Source organism: Typopeltis vanoorti, chromosome 25, assembly GCF_054136105.1.
Source record: "Typopeltis vanoorti isolate ZY-2024b chromosome 25, IOZ_Tvanoo_1.0, whole genome shotgun sequence".
Taxonomy (NCBI): Eukaryota; Metazoa; Arthropoda; class Arachnida; order Uropygi; family Thelyphonidae; genus Typopeltis; species Typopeltis vanoorti.
In genome coordinates this window covers 11,505,054-11,522,023 of record NC_143573.1, presented here as the reverse complement: position 1 = coordinate 11,522,023, position 16,970 = coordinate 11,505,054, and the positions used below count along the sequence as shown (strand labels likewise).

The window sequence follows — 16,970 nt, the reverse complement described above, 5'->3', positions numbered from 1 at the left end:
GTTTATTCAGGAGTAAAGTCCAAACGAAGGCCTGTGACTAGTGGTGTGCCACAGGGTTCTGTTCTTGGACCACTGCTATTTAATTTGTTCATTAACGATAAAGGAAAGGATATTAGAGAAACCGTTCAGGTATTTGCCGATGATGTAAAGTTGGTAGAGCAATAGTGGATACAGATGATATTAAAGTCTTGAAGGATGATTTGGATAGATTGGCAGACTGAACTAAGGAAAATGTACAATGTAAAGTGTAAGGTTATACATATTGGGGTGAAAAGATTATCTGCAGTATACCACATTGGTGGAACCGTACTCCATGGATATTGACGAAGCCAGATTCTTGGGAGTGTTAGTAGATAGTGAGTTGAAGTTTACAGGCATATTTCAAAAGTGGCTAAATCAGCTCATCAGATCACTTGTTTAGCGAAGAATACTTTGACGAGCAGAGACAAGCAGGTTAGTGTTGATAACACCCCATTTTGACTAGTGTGCGCAGATCTGGCAGCCAGAGTTTCTTGGCGATGCGGAAAAGGTGGAAAGGATCCAGATGTGAGTGACCAAGATGGTAACTTGTCCATGGAATGATTCTTACAAGAACAGGTTGAAGATTTGTTGGTTACAGAAACTGATTGAAAAGGGAGTGATATGATTGAGACATTCAAATTACTGGGGGTTTTTACAAGACGAATTCAGAGCAAATTTTTCCGAACAGGTGAGGTGGTGGGACACGTTGGGGCCATCCATGGAAACTGAGGAGGTATGTACTCAGCAAGGGTGCTAGAACTAGGTTCTTACTTGGAGAGTGGTGCATGAGTGAAATAAGCTGCCAGAGTCTGTTGTGGGTGCCATGACTGTGAATGAGTTCAAAGCAAATTATGATAGATACCGTGAGAATGCTAAATTGTTCTTGAGATGATGTTTAGGGCCTCCGTCGATGAGTCTAAGGACTGCTTGGAATTGACCATAATAATAAAAATAATAATAATAAAGTATTGATTAATCAACCAAATAACATTGTAGTTAAGCTTGAAGTGATTTTCAGTGCTATTTAAAAAAATAAAAATTATAACTTAGATTAACAAAATCGTTTGCATTAATTACAGGATTGCGAAATGAAATATCTTAAGAACTAGTTGTAAATGACAACTATTTATGTTTCTTGAATATTAGTTAGAAAATGAAATGGAAAGAAGAAGGCATACATATGGATAATAATAATAAAGCCGTAAACAAATGGATACTAATGAACAAAACAGTTTTCATGTTTTAGGTAATGACCTTAAAAATAAATTTATATTTACATTTACAAGCCACTTACCGCAAGTAGAGCCTCTGTTGCTCCTCTGGGTGTGTCAGGCCATCCCTACAATAGAAATTTAGGATTCCAGTTACATTAATTCACGTGTGAGAAGAAATATACAGAATGTATACATTATATAATTTCTTTAATCCATTTCATTATTTTTTTCGCAATTTCGACAATTAAGTTCTTTAGGCAAGTGACGGACTTTCAAGGTTAGAAATGTTTCCAGAAATGAAGAAACGATGATCACGATAGAGCCTTGTAATTATGAAAGTTCTTGGGAATGTCCTCTAATTTTTAGTAAAGGTGAATGCAGGAGGCCTATATCAGCGATTCTAGTTCACTGGAAATTCAAAGATGTTAATCAACGTGTACTAGATATATCCCTTTATAGTCTTGCTACATTAGTTGCATTGAAGTTCAAATTTGAATATCAGAATCACGAAATAAAAAAGAAAGAGGTTGGATAGTTCTATCCAGCGATCATCACTGCGATGCATTGCAAATATCCTCTTCTTCCCTCTCAGGAAGATGCTAAAGTGTTCACAGTTACTTCGGAATTGAGGAGTCACAACAAATACTACGCAAGAAATGACTAAATCTTTTGATGAGCGATCTGAAGTAAAGAGACCAATAAGGTTGCATAACCCCTCTCCAATTAAACTGCCCGCGGGCTCGAATCTGCTGTGCGCGTGAGTATTCGTATCGACTGTCGTCAGGTAGTAGTAGTGGAATTTCACTATTCAGCGAGTAAGACCACCGTCCTGCTTAGAAGAGGCGCTGACGATGTGTCTTCAAAACATTCCATGTGGGATCTCTAGAGCAGGTATTTCCGGTTAAGGTAAAAATAAATAAAAATACAAAAATATAAAATCAAAAACTACGTTTACACCTGTCGTCGGTGGGAATCCTAAAAAAAGGATAGGAATCAGGACTATCTGCGGCCAATCCACTTTCTAATCTGACAATCTTCTGGTAATTTCGATATTACCAGAAAAATTCACAAATATCATTTTAATGTGCTTCAGCAACCATCGTTGTCTAATTGTTCTAATTCGCTCCGATTTGTATCTAAAACATCCCTTAGTTGAAGATGACATCAGCATATGCTGTACAGCCAACCAAATACATTTTCTAGCAGGCCCATTTCCCAAAAACTTTTTGTACATTCTAAAAGAAGAGCTACGAATATAAAGTTCATTTTTAAAGAATAAGCCCTCTTAGAGTTTTACTACTCTTTTACTCATACAAAATTTAGCATTGGAATCACTTAATAAAGTCCGCCTGTAAATGAACTCATTTAACATCATTAAAACTAATCAATACATAAGAAATACGTATATTAAAAAACAGGAGATTCATTATTCAGTACACCTTAAGAGAAACAGTATAAAGACGTGATTCTTAAAGTAGCGTTAATTAGACGAATTAAAGGTAAGGCATATTTACTGGATAAGGTTCCTTCCAGGACGACATGACAATAGATGGCCTCACTATTGCAACAGGGAGACCTTCGCATTCTTCCTCCACAATATTTTCCGCTAATGCTTTAGTAAACGTATACGTGTTAGGCTTTCGGTCCAACAAATGGGAAGAGATTATTTCACTGACTTCCTCATTCATGTCTCTAAAACGAAACGACAATCAACAATTTAGTCAAGGTAATTTACATACGAGAATTATACAATATTGATATTTATATTAGTACCAGTAATTTACCCTGTCGACGAATTTCTCACGAGTTTTTGGACTACATGTGTGTTTCCGGTACAAATTATGAGAATACAACAGATATGCAACTTTATGAACCTCAGTCATTTACACACTTTTATAGACAAATGAAATTTGATAAATCATTTTAAACCACATTTCACGTTTCTCTCATATTTTCTTGCAAACGAAAAATTGGAAGATATCCTCAGAGTTAGTATGATTTGACAAAAAGGTATCTTATTCAGATTATTGCATTTATGAGTTTCGCAGCGAAATTTTATTGCTGTTCTCTTTATGATATGCAGATTTTACTAGATGAACTTCAGTCGTGTAGTGATGGCAGATTTGTTATCCACGAAAAGGAAAAATGACCACTAACTTTACCCGAACTCTTCCAGGAAAATAAAATGTTTGAATAAAATACTAAAAAACATGAAGTCCCTCAGGACACCGTAGTTGAAGTAAACCTTTCTACTTCAAATGATAAATTCTTCGATATAAATCACGCATTAAGAAAATAAAAGTTGAACATCTTCAACATGCATTAAATAACTCCAAATGTTAGATCAGTATTCCCTTTAGTGCTTAATAAAAAAATAGAAGCCATGGTCTTATCGCTCAAAAAGGACAGAACCCAAAAATTTCATCGAAATATAAGAATATCTTCAGAGAATTTGTTAAACTTCAAATTCTACATTTCTAAATTTAAATAGTTTGTATCTATCTTTCACATATTTAATAGACAAATCTTTATCTTCAACCACTGTACATGCTACATGAAAGGCTTAACAATTACTTTAAGTAGAAATAAAAAAATCGCGAAGGATTTGGTAAACTAAGTAGGATTTGGAAGAATAAGTTTCTTTTTACCTCCAAAACAATCTTCGAAAGCTTACTTTCAGTTAAATTTTTAATGGTGTCAGTTGTCTGAGAAATGCATTTACCTTATATAAACAGCTATAAAAAGAAGACCGAGTGTAAGAATTTAAATTACTGAACTCCCCATACTTACTCTAAGATGCTTATTACTTTACTGTAAGAAATTCGCGGAGAATACACCATTTCTTCTATACGTTCACGATCACAGTTACAATAAGCTGTGGAGACATGAATTAGAGCCTGCAAGGATAAAATTAGCTTTGTTAGGCCGAATAATTTGACAATTATACTGTATATACTTATTTTGTTTAGCTATGAAAATAAATTTAGAGACGCGATTGCAACGAAATAGTTCTTCAAAGGAGTCAATTTCGAGGTTGCCCTGTTTATTTTGAATTGTAGTTGTTGCGTTTGAATCAGACAAGAAAGTATATTCAAAATACTTTAGGAATCGATACTTGACCAGATTTCTTCTGTGGATTTATTGTCCTGGCTTCTCTTCCAAAACGAATATGTTTTCAAAATCTTAGAATTTAGTTCTGTTTCTGAATAAAGATTTAAATCAGGGCATGACTAAATGTCAATCAGCTCCACTAAATAACTGATAACCAAAGAATGTAAAGAGCAAATACGAGGATTGTAAATAACGTAGTGACAGCATGTGCACAAAATGTGAAATAGTTTTTCTTCAAGTCTATACAATTCCAGCCCTTCAATGTAACTCCTGCCATTTTCTTCACCTGTTTCCACATTTATTCGAGCCGCTGGATAGCACTGGATCTTCGATAGTACTGTGCGTTAACAATTTTCCCTTGGAGTAGAGCATGAAGAATGACACCTTGAACGTCGTAAGCACTATCAGCGTGTCTAACTTTGCTGGGTTTCTGGCAAAGTTTCTTCGGAAGAAGAGATCCTGAACGCACCATTCATTGGATTCTCTCTTCGGCTCATAAATCCTTACCCAAGATTGATCAGTGACTACGGTAATATTCAGGAATGCATCCTTTCCATTTCTCTATGGTTCCAGATGGAGGCCAGCACCGCATGCCTGTTCTATTTCTGCATCACAGTCAAGTAATGTGGGAACCCAACGAGCTGAAATTGAGAAAGTCGATCCTCTTTCAGCTTATGCGAAACACGTTTGTAGTTTATTCCAATTTTTAGGTACAACTGGCGTGCAGCTTATTGGCAATCAACGGTGAGGAGTCTCGGAACAAGCTCATCATGTTCATCTGAAAAATCTGCACGGCGACTTTCAACCGGGTGATCTCATCCCGCACAAAATGCAGTGACCCATCTTACGATAGTTCGGCAGGATAGGACTCTGTTGCCATAAGTCTGTAAGGCCACAATACGTTTAACCACGTGCAAAGTGGACCTTGAACGTTGTTCTAATGTTGTGACCATACCTTAGAGCGCTGAACACTAAGGCGTAGACTTTAACTACTTCTGCACATGAGCACACTTGTTTAGAATGGGCTGCGTCGCCTTGTGCGCATGTACGGTATATACAATTAGCGCTTCTTTCAAGAACAACATTTACATCATCTGCATGTCCTAACAGTGTTTCTGCTGCTTCATTTACAACCCTTGTATTTTTGCTACCACAAATCAGATTCGGAAAGGAACTTAAACAAAAATAACATAAGACCGTTTTCTACTGTACTTTTTAACAAGAAATAAATCAATATCAGCCTTGTACTTATACGTACTTAATTATATATAATAAAATGTATTTTAAAGCCTTTTCTTAAATACTTTACGTTGGGAAGGAATCAAGTGAACTACAAAGAAGGTAATTTTATGCAGATATATAACTTCATTCGAAACTTTATGCTCGATATCTCTCGTCATTGATCTAATATATGATTTATTCGATATAGTTAATTTTTTCCCCAAAAAATAAACATTACCTAACTATATATAAACAAACCAACGTGAACTCCTGAGTTTCCTGTATTACTACATGGTGAATAAAACTTTCTGTAAGCTGTTTATAGAATATAAAAACTTGCTAGTTACTGAGCTCCAACCAGATCTGCTGAGCCTACACTCAGCAGATCTAGTTCGAGCTCAGTAATTTGGTTTCGAATAGTCTAAGTGGTTCAGCAATAATCTCCCATCAGGCGTCTAAAGTTTAAGTAAGTTATGGCGTAGAATTTAGTGCGATACACGAGAATGGGATGGCTTCAGAATAACTCGAATTACAGTGATAATGACTTGTTGTTCAAAACAAGCACGAGATCAGCGAAAGAATAATCACCTCATGACGGTCTGAAGAAACAGCAGACTATTTGAAGGAACTCTGAACTGCACACGATTACGAAATATATAATGTGAATTCCACCCACTGCAGTTTGTGATCTATAATACATTTTATTAATGTCATGTTAGAAATCTCGCAATAGACACCAAACGTGAGACTTTTGCAGATCACTTCACTCTTGACGATGTAATTACCACCTTGCAATATAAAAATAACCGCCATACGTATAGTGAGAATTCAAATCCACAGTCCGTCCAACACTCCATTGCTGCAGTGGAGCATGTTTGACGTCTTTGCTATTACTACTGTGTACGCAGACGCCCCTAAATTCAGATTTTTTCTCCAAAATGATGTCACTTGTCTACTGCATTCCGTTCTCCCCAATCCTGTTCTTAAGAAAAGATTTTTCCTAGAGAGTATCGCTAATCGTGAATGAGAGTTGATCATGCTTGGATGATAGAGGAGTAGTATACTTTAGTATACTACTTTACTCCTAGTTTCTCTCAATATAACTTGTTTCACGAAGTTGTACTCATCATTGCGACCTGTCAACTCTAAAATCAGTTTCATTCCACGTTTACCATATCGGTAGAGTGTTCATCATGACATAAAAGATTTAAATGTTCTTATATTTTGGGTTAAAAAAAAGGCTTAAAAATAAGGATTTCAAATGCATATGCATATTAATAGCTACGGAGAATATCAAAGTGCTGAGATAACTTACCACTAACTGAGGCATTCGTTTGCAGAGTTCAATAACTGCTCTGGTGCCCAACATGTTAATATCGACAGCTTTTCTGGAAGCAAAAATCTGATATTTATTTGTGCCTTCATAAAAATTAAGTAAATCTGTTTTAAAAGTATTTATGGCACGAAGAGGAAAATTAGGCTAATATAAAATCATAGAAAACAAGCGAAAATACTTTTGAAGTAGTGCACATTACATTATATCAAAACGCAAATTAATCAGTAACATTCAGATAACTTATTACAGTAGGTTGTTATAATTGTTCTATTTTATTATTATTATTATTAGTTGTTTATAATCTCTTATTCTGCCTAATTTATAAATTAAACTATCGTAGGTATGTATGTATAGGAAAAAAAAACATAGTATCTATGGTACGATACTATCTGCGGTTTCAGGTATCCCCGGAGTGTCTTGGAACGTATCCTCCGCGGATAATAGGGGGGCTATGTATATAAAATCATCCTGTCAGAATTGCTTAACCGTCTCAATAAGATATTAAATCGAATTTCAAAATCAAAATCGATAAAATGATTACTCTGCACTAAATGCGATGACAAATGGCAACGCTTGAACTTAAAAGGATCAGCCTTTCTAAGTAAAATGAAATTTGAGGAATACGACGTTAGCATTCGATTATAATACAATACAAAATGAATTCAGTTTATTCTTACTTGCCTGAAGATATTCCGAAAAATTATATTTCTGGAAGGTTCTATGCTTTCAGCACAAGTATTTGATTATTTGGAGTATTCTGGTGAACGCCAGAGTGTGGTTTATTTAAAAGATTATAGCATTACATTTTAAAATCTGGAGTTCGGTAGAGATTATAAACCATGTTGGAGTCTTGGAATATCTGTCTTCTTCACGCTTCACCAGAATAGGCCTTAAAGTTTAATAATACAGTTTAAATGAATCTCACTGTTAAAGTATCGAATAACAATTCTTAATGTAGCTTATTAACCAAACTAAAGAAACACTGCAAATGGCCCAATCACTTACTTGATGGGTTCATTAAACCGAACCGTTGCCGCAGCATGGAATACCACTGACACTTCTCTGGAGAGGATTTCTTGGTCTCCCTGACTGAGTCCTAAACCCTGTAGGGTTATATCTCCACGTATAGGAATAACCTTGTTCATTGCTAATGGACGCTCCGTTTTTAACCTTTGATATAACTATTAAAAGAAGGAGAAACTTTTAATCCGAAGAAAAATAATCTTAACAGAATTTGAAAGAACACGGCATGTGCGTGCATTAGTGTGTCTACTTGAGTTGTGCCAAATAACAGCACGTCTACAGCAGAAATTACTATCGAAAGTGTGGTTATCTCTAAATAAAATTTCAATAAGTTTATTTAAATTTAATTTAAAATTTAAATTGATGTAATGTATTATGCACGATATTCAATTTAATTATAGTTGTAGAGTGGCTGACCACTACTAGAAAAGATATTATAATAAAGAAAACCACCTTCTGTACTAAACTTTAATTCAAAATAATTATCCATATTTTATGTCAGATAATTACTATGATTATAAAATCATACTCCGTTTTCATGTCTTCCTCTGTGAATCCCAGTGTTTCATCCTGCCATTACATACTGCAAAATGTTATTGAGAATACTACTGAACAATGTTTTGCGGATACAGTTGTCCTATTCTGTGAGAAAAAGAATTGCCATCGGATCATATCCTCGCGATAAGTTAATCTCCGCGAGAACAGTATTCAGGCATTCAGAAAGTTATCGTTATTATTAATTACTGTACTTATATCATTCATTAAGATATACTTACCACCTGGTTAAGCTGTTCCTGTAATCGTTCACGAGGATCCTGCCCTCTGTATGGTCTTAACAAAACATACACACATTTTATCTTAGTGCAAGACCTCAACAATTTCTCAAGAAGAACCTGGTAAGAATCAAAATTCCGTAAATGAAGCTGTACACGATGTTATCACGTAGATGCAATATAGGATTTCATTAAAATTTTGAAAGAGAAGTAAAAAAAAAAAAAAAGGTTTGGAAATGAACTCAGCCATGTCAAATATTAAATAAAGTGCAATTCAAAGCTTTAAAACATCAAAATGCAGTTTTTGCTTAGATAATCAATTCTCTGTCACGAGACATTTGAATATGTGATCAAGAACGATTTCGTGATACCAATGTTCGATTGAATAATTTCATGGATCTACATTTCAGTTTGGATCAGGTCATTTTAGATAATCCCAGTCAATTAAGACGAAGTTTACTACGTGAGTAAACTGAGTGTGTGTTCTCTTGTTTCTGGGATGGAGGTTAAATAGTGCCCGTGAAACACGTATGGCCAGAAAAAGTCGAGAACTTTCTATTCCTAAGAATGAAAAGGTTGCCGCAGTGAACTCAATATTCTGACCTTAATCTGAATATAATTATGCAAGAAGAGTAGATCAGGACACTTGAGATAAAGATGTAAATAATTTGCGTACTCTGAGGTAAAATTATTCAAATTTAGTTTTACATATGCGGGTCATACATTTAGAAAATATGTGGTGAGGAGCACAGCACAAATTGTTTTAATTGATGTTTGTAAGTAATATGGGAGCTGATTACTTGCGTGGAATTCCAGTCAATTGTACAATGGTTTGTCTTCGATGCAGATGAACTACGAACAAAAATGTACGATGTTCGGGATGATGATAAATACTATACTTTGATCCATTGCGATGTATAATATACAGAGAGAGCAAATGAGAGATGAAATTATATATATTAATCTCGCGAAGCATTAGTTTAACATTCGGAAATAGCTGCAGGATGTCCCTTAAATAACTATGGTGTGGTCAGCAAAATATATGATCGTTTCAAGAAATTATGAAGTTTGTATTTAAATAGAAAACCACTATACACAGTTTTCAGTAAATATATAAAAATTCGGTTTTATTCAGTTCGAAGTAGAACAAGAAAAGTTACAGATGCCTTTATAGCGCCTAACACAAATTGTGGAATGTCACAGCGAAACATGATGATTCGTTTGCGTTAGAGGGGGAAAAAAGATGCCAACAAACCGGTAAAAAGATACTTCCAAAAACATAATAATTTTAACACGTAAGATAAAAGAAATTGCACACAAAGATGAAAGTAGAGACTATACTTATGCAGTGTATCAAAATATCCTAAGTAACTTACGAGTAAACAAGTTATTATAGAAATCAATGATAATTTAAATGAATAAATCCAGTGGAGTAAAGATATCTGAAGGAACAGAAGCAGGAACAGTAATGACGGATATATAGAGATTAGAAAATAAAATAATTAACTATAAATACTGGGATGAAACAAGGGTAGAAAAACTAAAAAATATAAAGGGAGATAATAATCGAAATCGGTTGAATTTTACAACTTCGACAAATAATTTACATCACAAATAAAGATAGCATTAATTAAATTAGGTGATCAAAATGCTAGAATAGGGAACAAACCAATAAAAAGCGCTGTGTGAAATACTGGAGAAGATCGAAATAGGAATGGATTATAATTGGTTCATTATGTCCTATTCAGTAATTTGAAAATATCAAATTCCATTTATAGCATAAGGAAGTATACACGAAAATACATCTGCGAAGCAAGAGACACCTTATATCTATAAAATGATTGCGTACTAGATGAAATGATAGTAATAATAATAATAAACTTAATAACAGATGTCAGAGTTTACAGACGTTGATATTATATACAGATCATATATGCAGTTATTGGAAACATGAATATGGCCAAAATGGCAGAAGATTCAAAACGTAAATAAACAATAACTGTATTGAAAATAAAATTGTTAGTTTCTAATATATTAATCTTGTAACTGCCACATGTAACATAATAAAACAACCAATGACAGCCTAGGAAAAAATGGCAGAGGAGAAGCGGTATCAGAAATTGGAGTGAAGATATAGAAAAAAATAAAAGGAAAAGAAGCTTATCGAGAATGGTTTAATTCTAATCAAGCTGTAAATGGAGTATATTATAAGATGATTATAAGAATTAGAAGAATGCCACAGCTAAAAAGGAAATAATTAGAACCTTATACAGAACTGTAACGCTTTTAGCATTAAGTAACACATTGAAATTGACATAACATTAGATAAATTAACTAAAATTCTAATGAAAAGGAAGTTCTCGGAAATTACAGAAGACCATCTGATTTTAGATGCAAAATATTTACAGCAATATTGAAAAAGAAAACAACTGTATGGAAGATTCAGTAGAAAAGCAAAGCGGGTTTTAGAAAGAGTAGCCCATTTAGTAATTCCGTCTTCAATTTAAAAGGGGTAATTGGAAAAGAATGCATTCTACTTGATAACTTACTCACAGATTATGGAACACCCTTGTTATCGTAAAAAGAAACTCTTTGAAATGTTAGTTAAAAAAAACATTGTCTTCACAATTAATAACAGCTGTTGATAAAACTATAGGAGGTAAAAACCTGCAATTCGTTAGCATAATGTGTTAGAATAGATTATAACAGTAACGTAGCTTTTCTTAATTCGATTTGTACTATATGTAAATAAGATATTAAAAGAATGGAAGTGCCTGAAGAACACAATATACAATTAGAACGAAATTACCACATAAATCGATTATTATGCGCGATGATCAAATTCTTAATTACTAATACATGAGAAGAACTACATTTAGCTAAATATAACCTGAACAAGATTGTTATCCATTATGACACACGAGAATATCTTCTGATGAAACAAAAGTCATGGTTTATGAAGGATGGGAGCCAATAAGAAGCATAACAGTTCTAAATAAACTGTTATACTTTTATCAACATGCAATTAACTTTGATGTAACATAAGCAACATTGAAGAAAGATTCAAAACAAAATAAATTCACCAATATGATGAGCATGTTGGGTGTACTGTTAATGATATTAGATTACTTGAATCCTGTTAGAGTTGAGACCTGTGACTGCAATACTAATAACAGTTTGCCATGTAAGAGGAGGTTTGAAGCTATCCAGTGCTAAGGTGGAATCCAACAAGATCAAATACATGGTAGGGTGTTGTTACAGACCTAGTGGATGGGATGCTAGTGACAACGAAATGCATCACTAAAGAAAGAAAATATGTGCAAAAATAGTAATCAAAATGGGGAACTGATTGTCCGAAAATTTGTTGCATAGGTCCAATGTCATGAGAAAAATTAAGATTAATTAATTGAGCTCTTGCGCACCGAATTAGGGACAAAGAGTGTTGGATCTGATTATAGTGTAATAGAGGATTTTAGATAAATCCTCTATTGCACCTAATAAATCCTATAAAATCCTAATTTAGATAGGATTTTAGTGACGTAATCACTTGGAAAATGAGTAGTTTTTAATATTTCAATCAAATCTCTTCTATGCCGAACTACAAAGCAAAATTCGTGACAACCAAAGGAGTATGTTGAGTCTTGCACCAAAATATATTCTTGGATGGGGGGAATATTGAGAGCCCATGAGAAGTGTTTAAAAATACTTAAGTGATTCAATATCAGACTTTCACCCCAGAGAGGAAAACTAGGAATGAAATGGACGTGTAATCTAACTACGTAAGAGATTCGTAAGAAAAGAAACAGTAGAGGGAATACCATGTGCTTAGCGATTACATCACTTGTGAAAATTATAAGAAGCAGGCCAGAGAAGTCAACTTTTGTAGAGAGGCCTGATTATGAAAAGAAACTGACTCTGCAAGCTAAATACAATCCAAACGGTTCTGTTATTCTGCTGTAAGTGGAGGGGGGGGGAGCGTGAGTGTGAGGAACTGGCTCTGCTCAATGCGGGGACTGATACAGAAGAGCTTGTTCTGCTAATGAATGACCATTTTGCTGCACTTGAAGAAACTCAAGTGTATGAGGAGGACGTACTAGAGCTGTTGCACAAAATGAATACGAATTCCGCATTAGACATTGATAAGGTGTCAGCAGCTATGCTAAAAGTGTTCAGCTGAACTGGCTATTCAATAACCAGGCTATATAATTTGAGTCTCAGAGCAGGAAAGATTCCACACGAATGGAGGGAATATATGGTAGTCCGGATGCACAAATGTGGTGTAACGAATGCTGTATCCAAACACCTCGATGAGTTCCTGGCTCTCTGGAGGTCCCATAATAATAAGGATTATATATAAAAACCAAATGTAACACAGAAAAATACAAGATTAAGAATATTCCGGTGCTATAGCTAACAGCGATACACAGGGTGTTTCAAAACGAATGACCCGATTTCAAATAATTATATTTAATAATGAAAATATGCTACAGTTACAAAATAAATTACCAAGTATGAAGAGAGGGCAAAAGTTTTACTCACCACAATTACAAATGCTCAATGTGCCCTCCACCTGCTGCACGGACAACATCAAGCCGATAGCAGAAATCATCCCAAACGCGTCTGAGAGTGTCTTCTGTCACAGAATTTACTGCAGCCGTGATTCTGGTTCTGAGCTCATCCAAGTCAGCGGGTAATGGAGGAACGTAAACACAGTCTTTTACGTATCCCCATAAAAAGAAGTCACAAGCTGTGATGTCTGGAGATCTTGTAGGTCAAGTCGTAAGGTCCCGTGCGTCCAATCCAACGCTGAGGCAATATTTCGTTTAGAAACCGACAAACTTGGAGGTTCCAATGTGACAGTGCTGAAAAACGTAATCTTCAGATTCTTCATAGCGCTGTGGAAGTAGCCAGTCCTGCAGCATTTCAAGATAGGAGTTTCCCGTAACAGTGTTTTCCTCAAAAAAGAAAGGACCATAAACCTTTCTAACAGAAACCGCGCAAAAAACACTAAGTTTTGGTGAATCACGTTCATGTTGTACAATTTCAAGTGGATTCTCAAGTCCCCATATGCGAACATTGTGGCACGAACATTTACCGCTTAGATGAAAGGTTGCTTCATCACTAAAAATGAACCTTTGTAGGAAGGTGTCGTCCTCCATGTCCTCTAACAGATTAGCACAAAAATCTGTTCGTTTTTTTTTTTTTTGTCACCTACACGAAGAGCTTGCAATCTGCATGGCTTCATAAGTAAACGTCGTAACACACTGCAAACAGTTACATGAGGGATGGTAAGTTCTCGGCTAGCACGACGAGTGGACTTGCGCGGGCTTCGCTGAAAAGCTTTTTGAATTCGTTGCACATTCCCCTCTGAGATGCGTAGTCGTCCAGGACGCTTTCCCTTACATAAACACCGTTTCTTGAAAATGTCGATACCAACGACGAATGTTTTTGTCCAGTGGTGGATCAATTCCGTAACGTCATCTAAACGCACGTGGCACCGTAATCACGTACTCAGTCTTGCTAAATTCGATAAACACAAAACGCCTTCTGTTGACTAAACGCCATCTTGTCATTAACTAAGCAGAGCCGCTATCTGGGCGCTAGTAGTGGCATCTATCGGTCGTCATATCAAACTCTGGGCCAAGGCCGTTCATTTGGTACAAGTCGCATTCATTTGTGGTTCGTGGTTGCAGAGGTATACAATTTTAAAATCTGGAAATTTTCTTTAAAACACCCTGTATTATATGGAAGTGAAACATTGAAAATAAAAAAATCAGAATAGCAGGTTACATGGAGCTAGATAAAAAAAGTATATTATTACGTGACACCTCCAGTGTCACGTAATAATATATTTTTTTATTAGAAGGACGGCGCCTACCCTACAATTCTCCATCTCTACCGCTTAATCCTCCAACTACAGCGTACCGCAACTACACCAATGCCATCTTTACAAAGTACAGAAAATTATATAAACAAACGGATTCAACGTGTAAATGTCTCGAAATAGATTACGAAAATGAATACTATAGTACAAACCAAAAGAGAGAAGGTATAACAGAAATAGTACCGAAATGAAGAAGCAATAAGACCCTTAAAGAGACGGTATAAGAGGAGGCCATTAAGTTTAACACGTGAAAGGAAGAAGAGGGAAAGAAATACTCAGCTTATTTTTCAATGCGGGTCCTAATCACGAAATGTGATAAATTTACAATGCACTTGATGATGTGGGTGGATTAAGGATTACGTAGTCCGAAAAACCTTGTTTTCTAGCCCAAGCAGGCAAGGGATGTTTGGGTCTGCAGATCAAAGCAAACAAGCCACTTCCCATCTCCATTAAGAAGTAAGTCGGTCTCAAAATTCACCCAAAATTCGGTAGGATTTGTTCGTATGCGCTAATAAATCGCAATCTATTCGGAGAAGGTTCGGATTCAAGCCGAAGTTTGTTGTCAAAAATGAGAAGATTAAGCAGTAACAGCCTGCTTATTTGGCAATAGAATACCAGAAGATTTGAATATTTCTATCTCAGCTACTTGCATATCCAAAATTAAATATTTGACAATAGAACAATAGGTTAACAACTTTGAATCTCACGGTTAAGGAGGTGCGCTGAACTCTTGTCCAGTGACTACCTTAATTTACTGAACAAGTGGAGACTACTTTAAAACAAACAGTGATACCCCTTTGCAAACAGACGAGATATTTCAGTGGTGTTTGTGGAAGCCTTTATGGGATGCTACAGCTCAGCTTCATTCCCTATGCAAGACCAATATCTGTCTTTTTCGAGAGCTGAAATAGCGGGAACTTCTTACATAAATAGACCTCCTACTGGTTTAGTTTGACATCTCAGAAGATGGGATAAAAGAAACAAAAAAACATTTCATTATTGTACTACAGTAAGTGTCATAAATAACTCAATTACAATGTTGTTTCTTTCCATTCAGAAGAAACTTTGTCATGCAATTTATGTCAATCTTGAAGACCAATCTCAGACCAACACTGGTTAATGGAAATAAACCCCATATTACAATGTCAATTGAACTAATTTTATTCAAACCAGATTGCCGCTTATTCCAGCTAACTGTTCGTTGCAGATCAATTAAGAGTTGAAGTTTCGAATTTGAACTCTTAATTGAACTGCAGCACAGACATAATTGGAGTTCGCTTAACAGTTCACTCTAATTGAGGAAGTATTCTTGATGTATTTCAATATTCTTCTTAGGGAGTTGATGGAATCCCCACTCTATAAGTTGCTGGTTGTGGGTTCGATGTATATGTTTAGATGGATGGTTTCCGGCATCATTTATTGCAAAATGGACTTTACTGAGGATACCTCTAGATCGGCTAAGAACTTGGACAGAGCGACTGCAATCATACAATCGATAATTTAACAGGCTATGCATGTTCTCTGTATCGAGATTTCCAGGTTATCAATAGTATTAAATTTAATGTAGGTTGATAGACTTAACTGGTACGAAATGACAAAATTATAAAGAGCTTTTACACGAAGTAGTAATATACAGTGGAGATCCTACAAATGTAACAAACTGGGTCTAGGATTGAATATCACGGGAATGAATGAAAGGACATCTGAATGTTAAAAACACTTTCCTATAAGCGCATTTACAGTATGAGGTACTATTCACAAGTTACTCGACTGGGTGGAAGAGTAGGCTTAAATTAACAAATCATATTATTCCTTTCAAATGAGTTTCAATGCAGATTTGTATACCAGGTACAAAGTTTCTAGTTTTAAAGAATAACCTTATTTCAAATTCACACTGACTAATGTTTGACCTAATGCTATGGCTGGCCGGCGTTCTCACATAAAATTAATAAGTAAAACAATATTTACTTATGACTATTGGCAAGAAGAAAATACATACCTTTCCTACGAAGCCTGTGGCTCCTGTGATTAGGATGGACCTGTTGCTATAGAAATCTTCAATTGAACTTTCCTCCATTATCTTTGCTTATCAGTTGAGTGATATGAACTAACACCAGGAACAGCTGAAGAAATGAACAAAACTCACTCATTTTATTAATTAAACATTACGTATGATAAATGTTTTCCACTAAAGAAATATTAAAAACTAATTTCAGTAAGGATCTGCGTTTACTCTCAAGGAACACTGTCATTTTTCACAAGTGAAAATGGGAGACAAAAACTCGAAATATACTCTTCATACTTTTAGAAAATGTGCAGAACGCTTGGTGACTGCCATTCCCCACATCTGTAATTGCGTTGCTGCCCCCTATTACATTGGAGGAAAA

The 16,970-nt window shown here is 35.3% G+C and overlaps 1 protein-coding gene across 1 annotated transcript in view; it reads right to left on the bottom strand.

Annotated features, from left to right (window-relative positions):
- Positions 1–16,660, bottom strand: part of LOC150092540 (putative fatty acyl-CoA reductase CG5065) — a 38,653-nt gene extending 21,993 nt beyond the window's left edge. The window contains exons 1-6 of the mRNA XM_090414228.1: positions 16,583–16,660; positions 8,703–8,819; positions 7,909–8,084; positions 6,883–6,955; positions 4,026–4,132; positions 2,750–2,927 (exon numbers count right to left, since the gene is read on the bottom strand). Of these exons, the coding sequence (XP_090270354.1) occupies positions 2,750–2,927; positions 4,026–4,132; positions 6,883–6,955; positions 7,909–8,084; positions 8,703–8,819; positions 16,583–16,660 (729 nt within the window). The remainder of the gene's footprint in view (positions 1–2,749; positions 2,928–4,025; positions 4,133–6,882; positions 6,956–7,908; positions 8,085–8,702; positions 8,820–16,582) is intronic.
- Between the last annotated feature and the right edge of the window lie 310 nt (positions 16,661–16,970).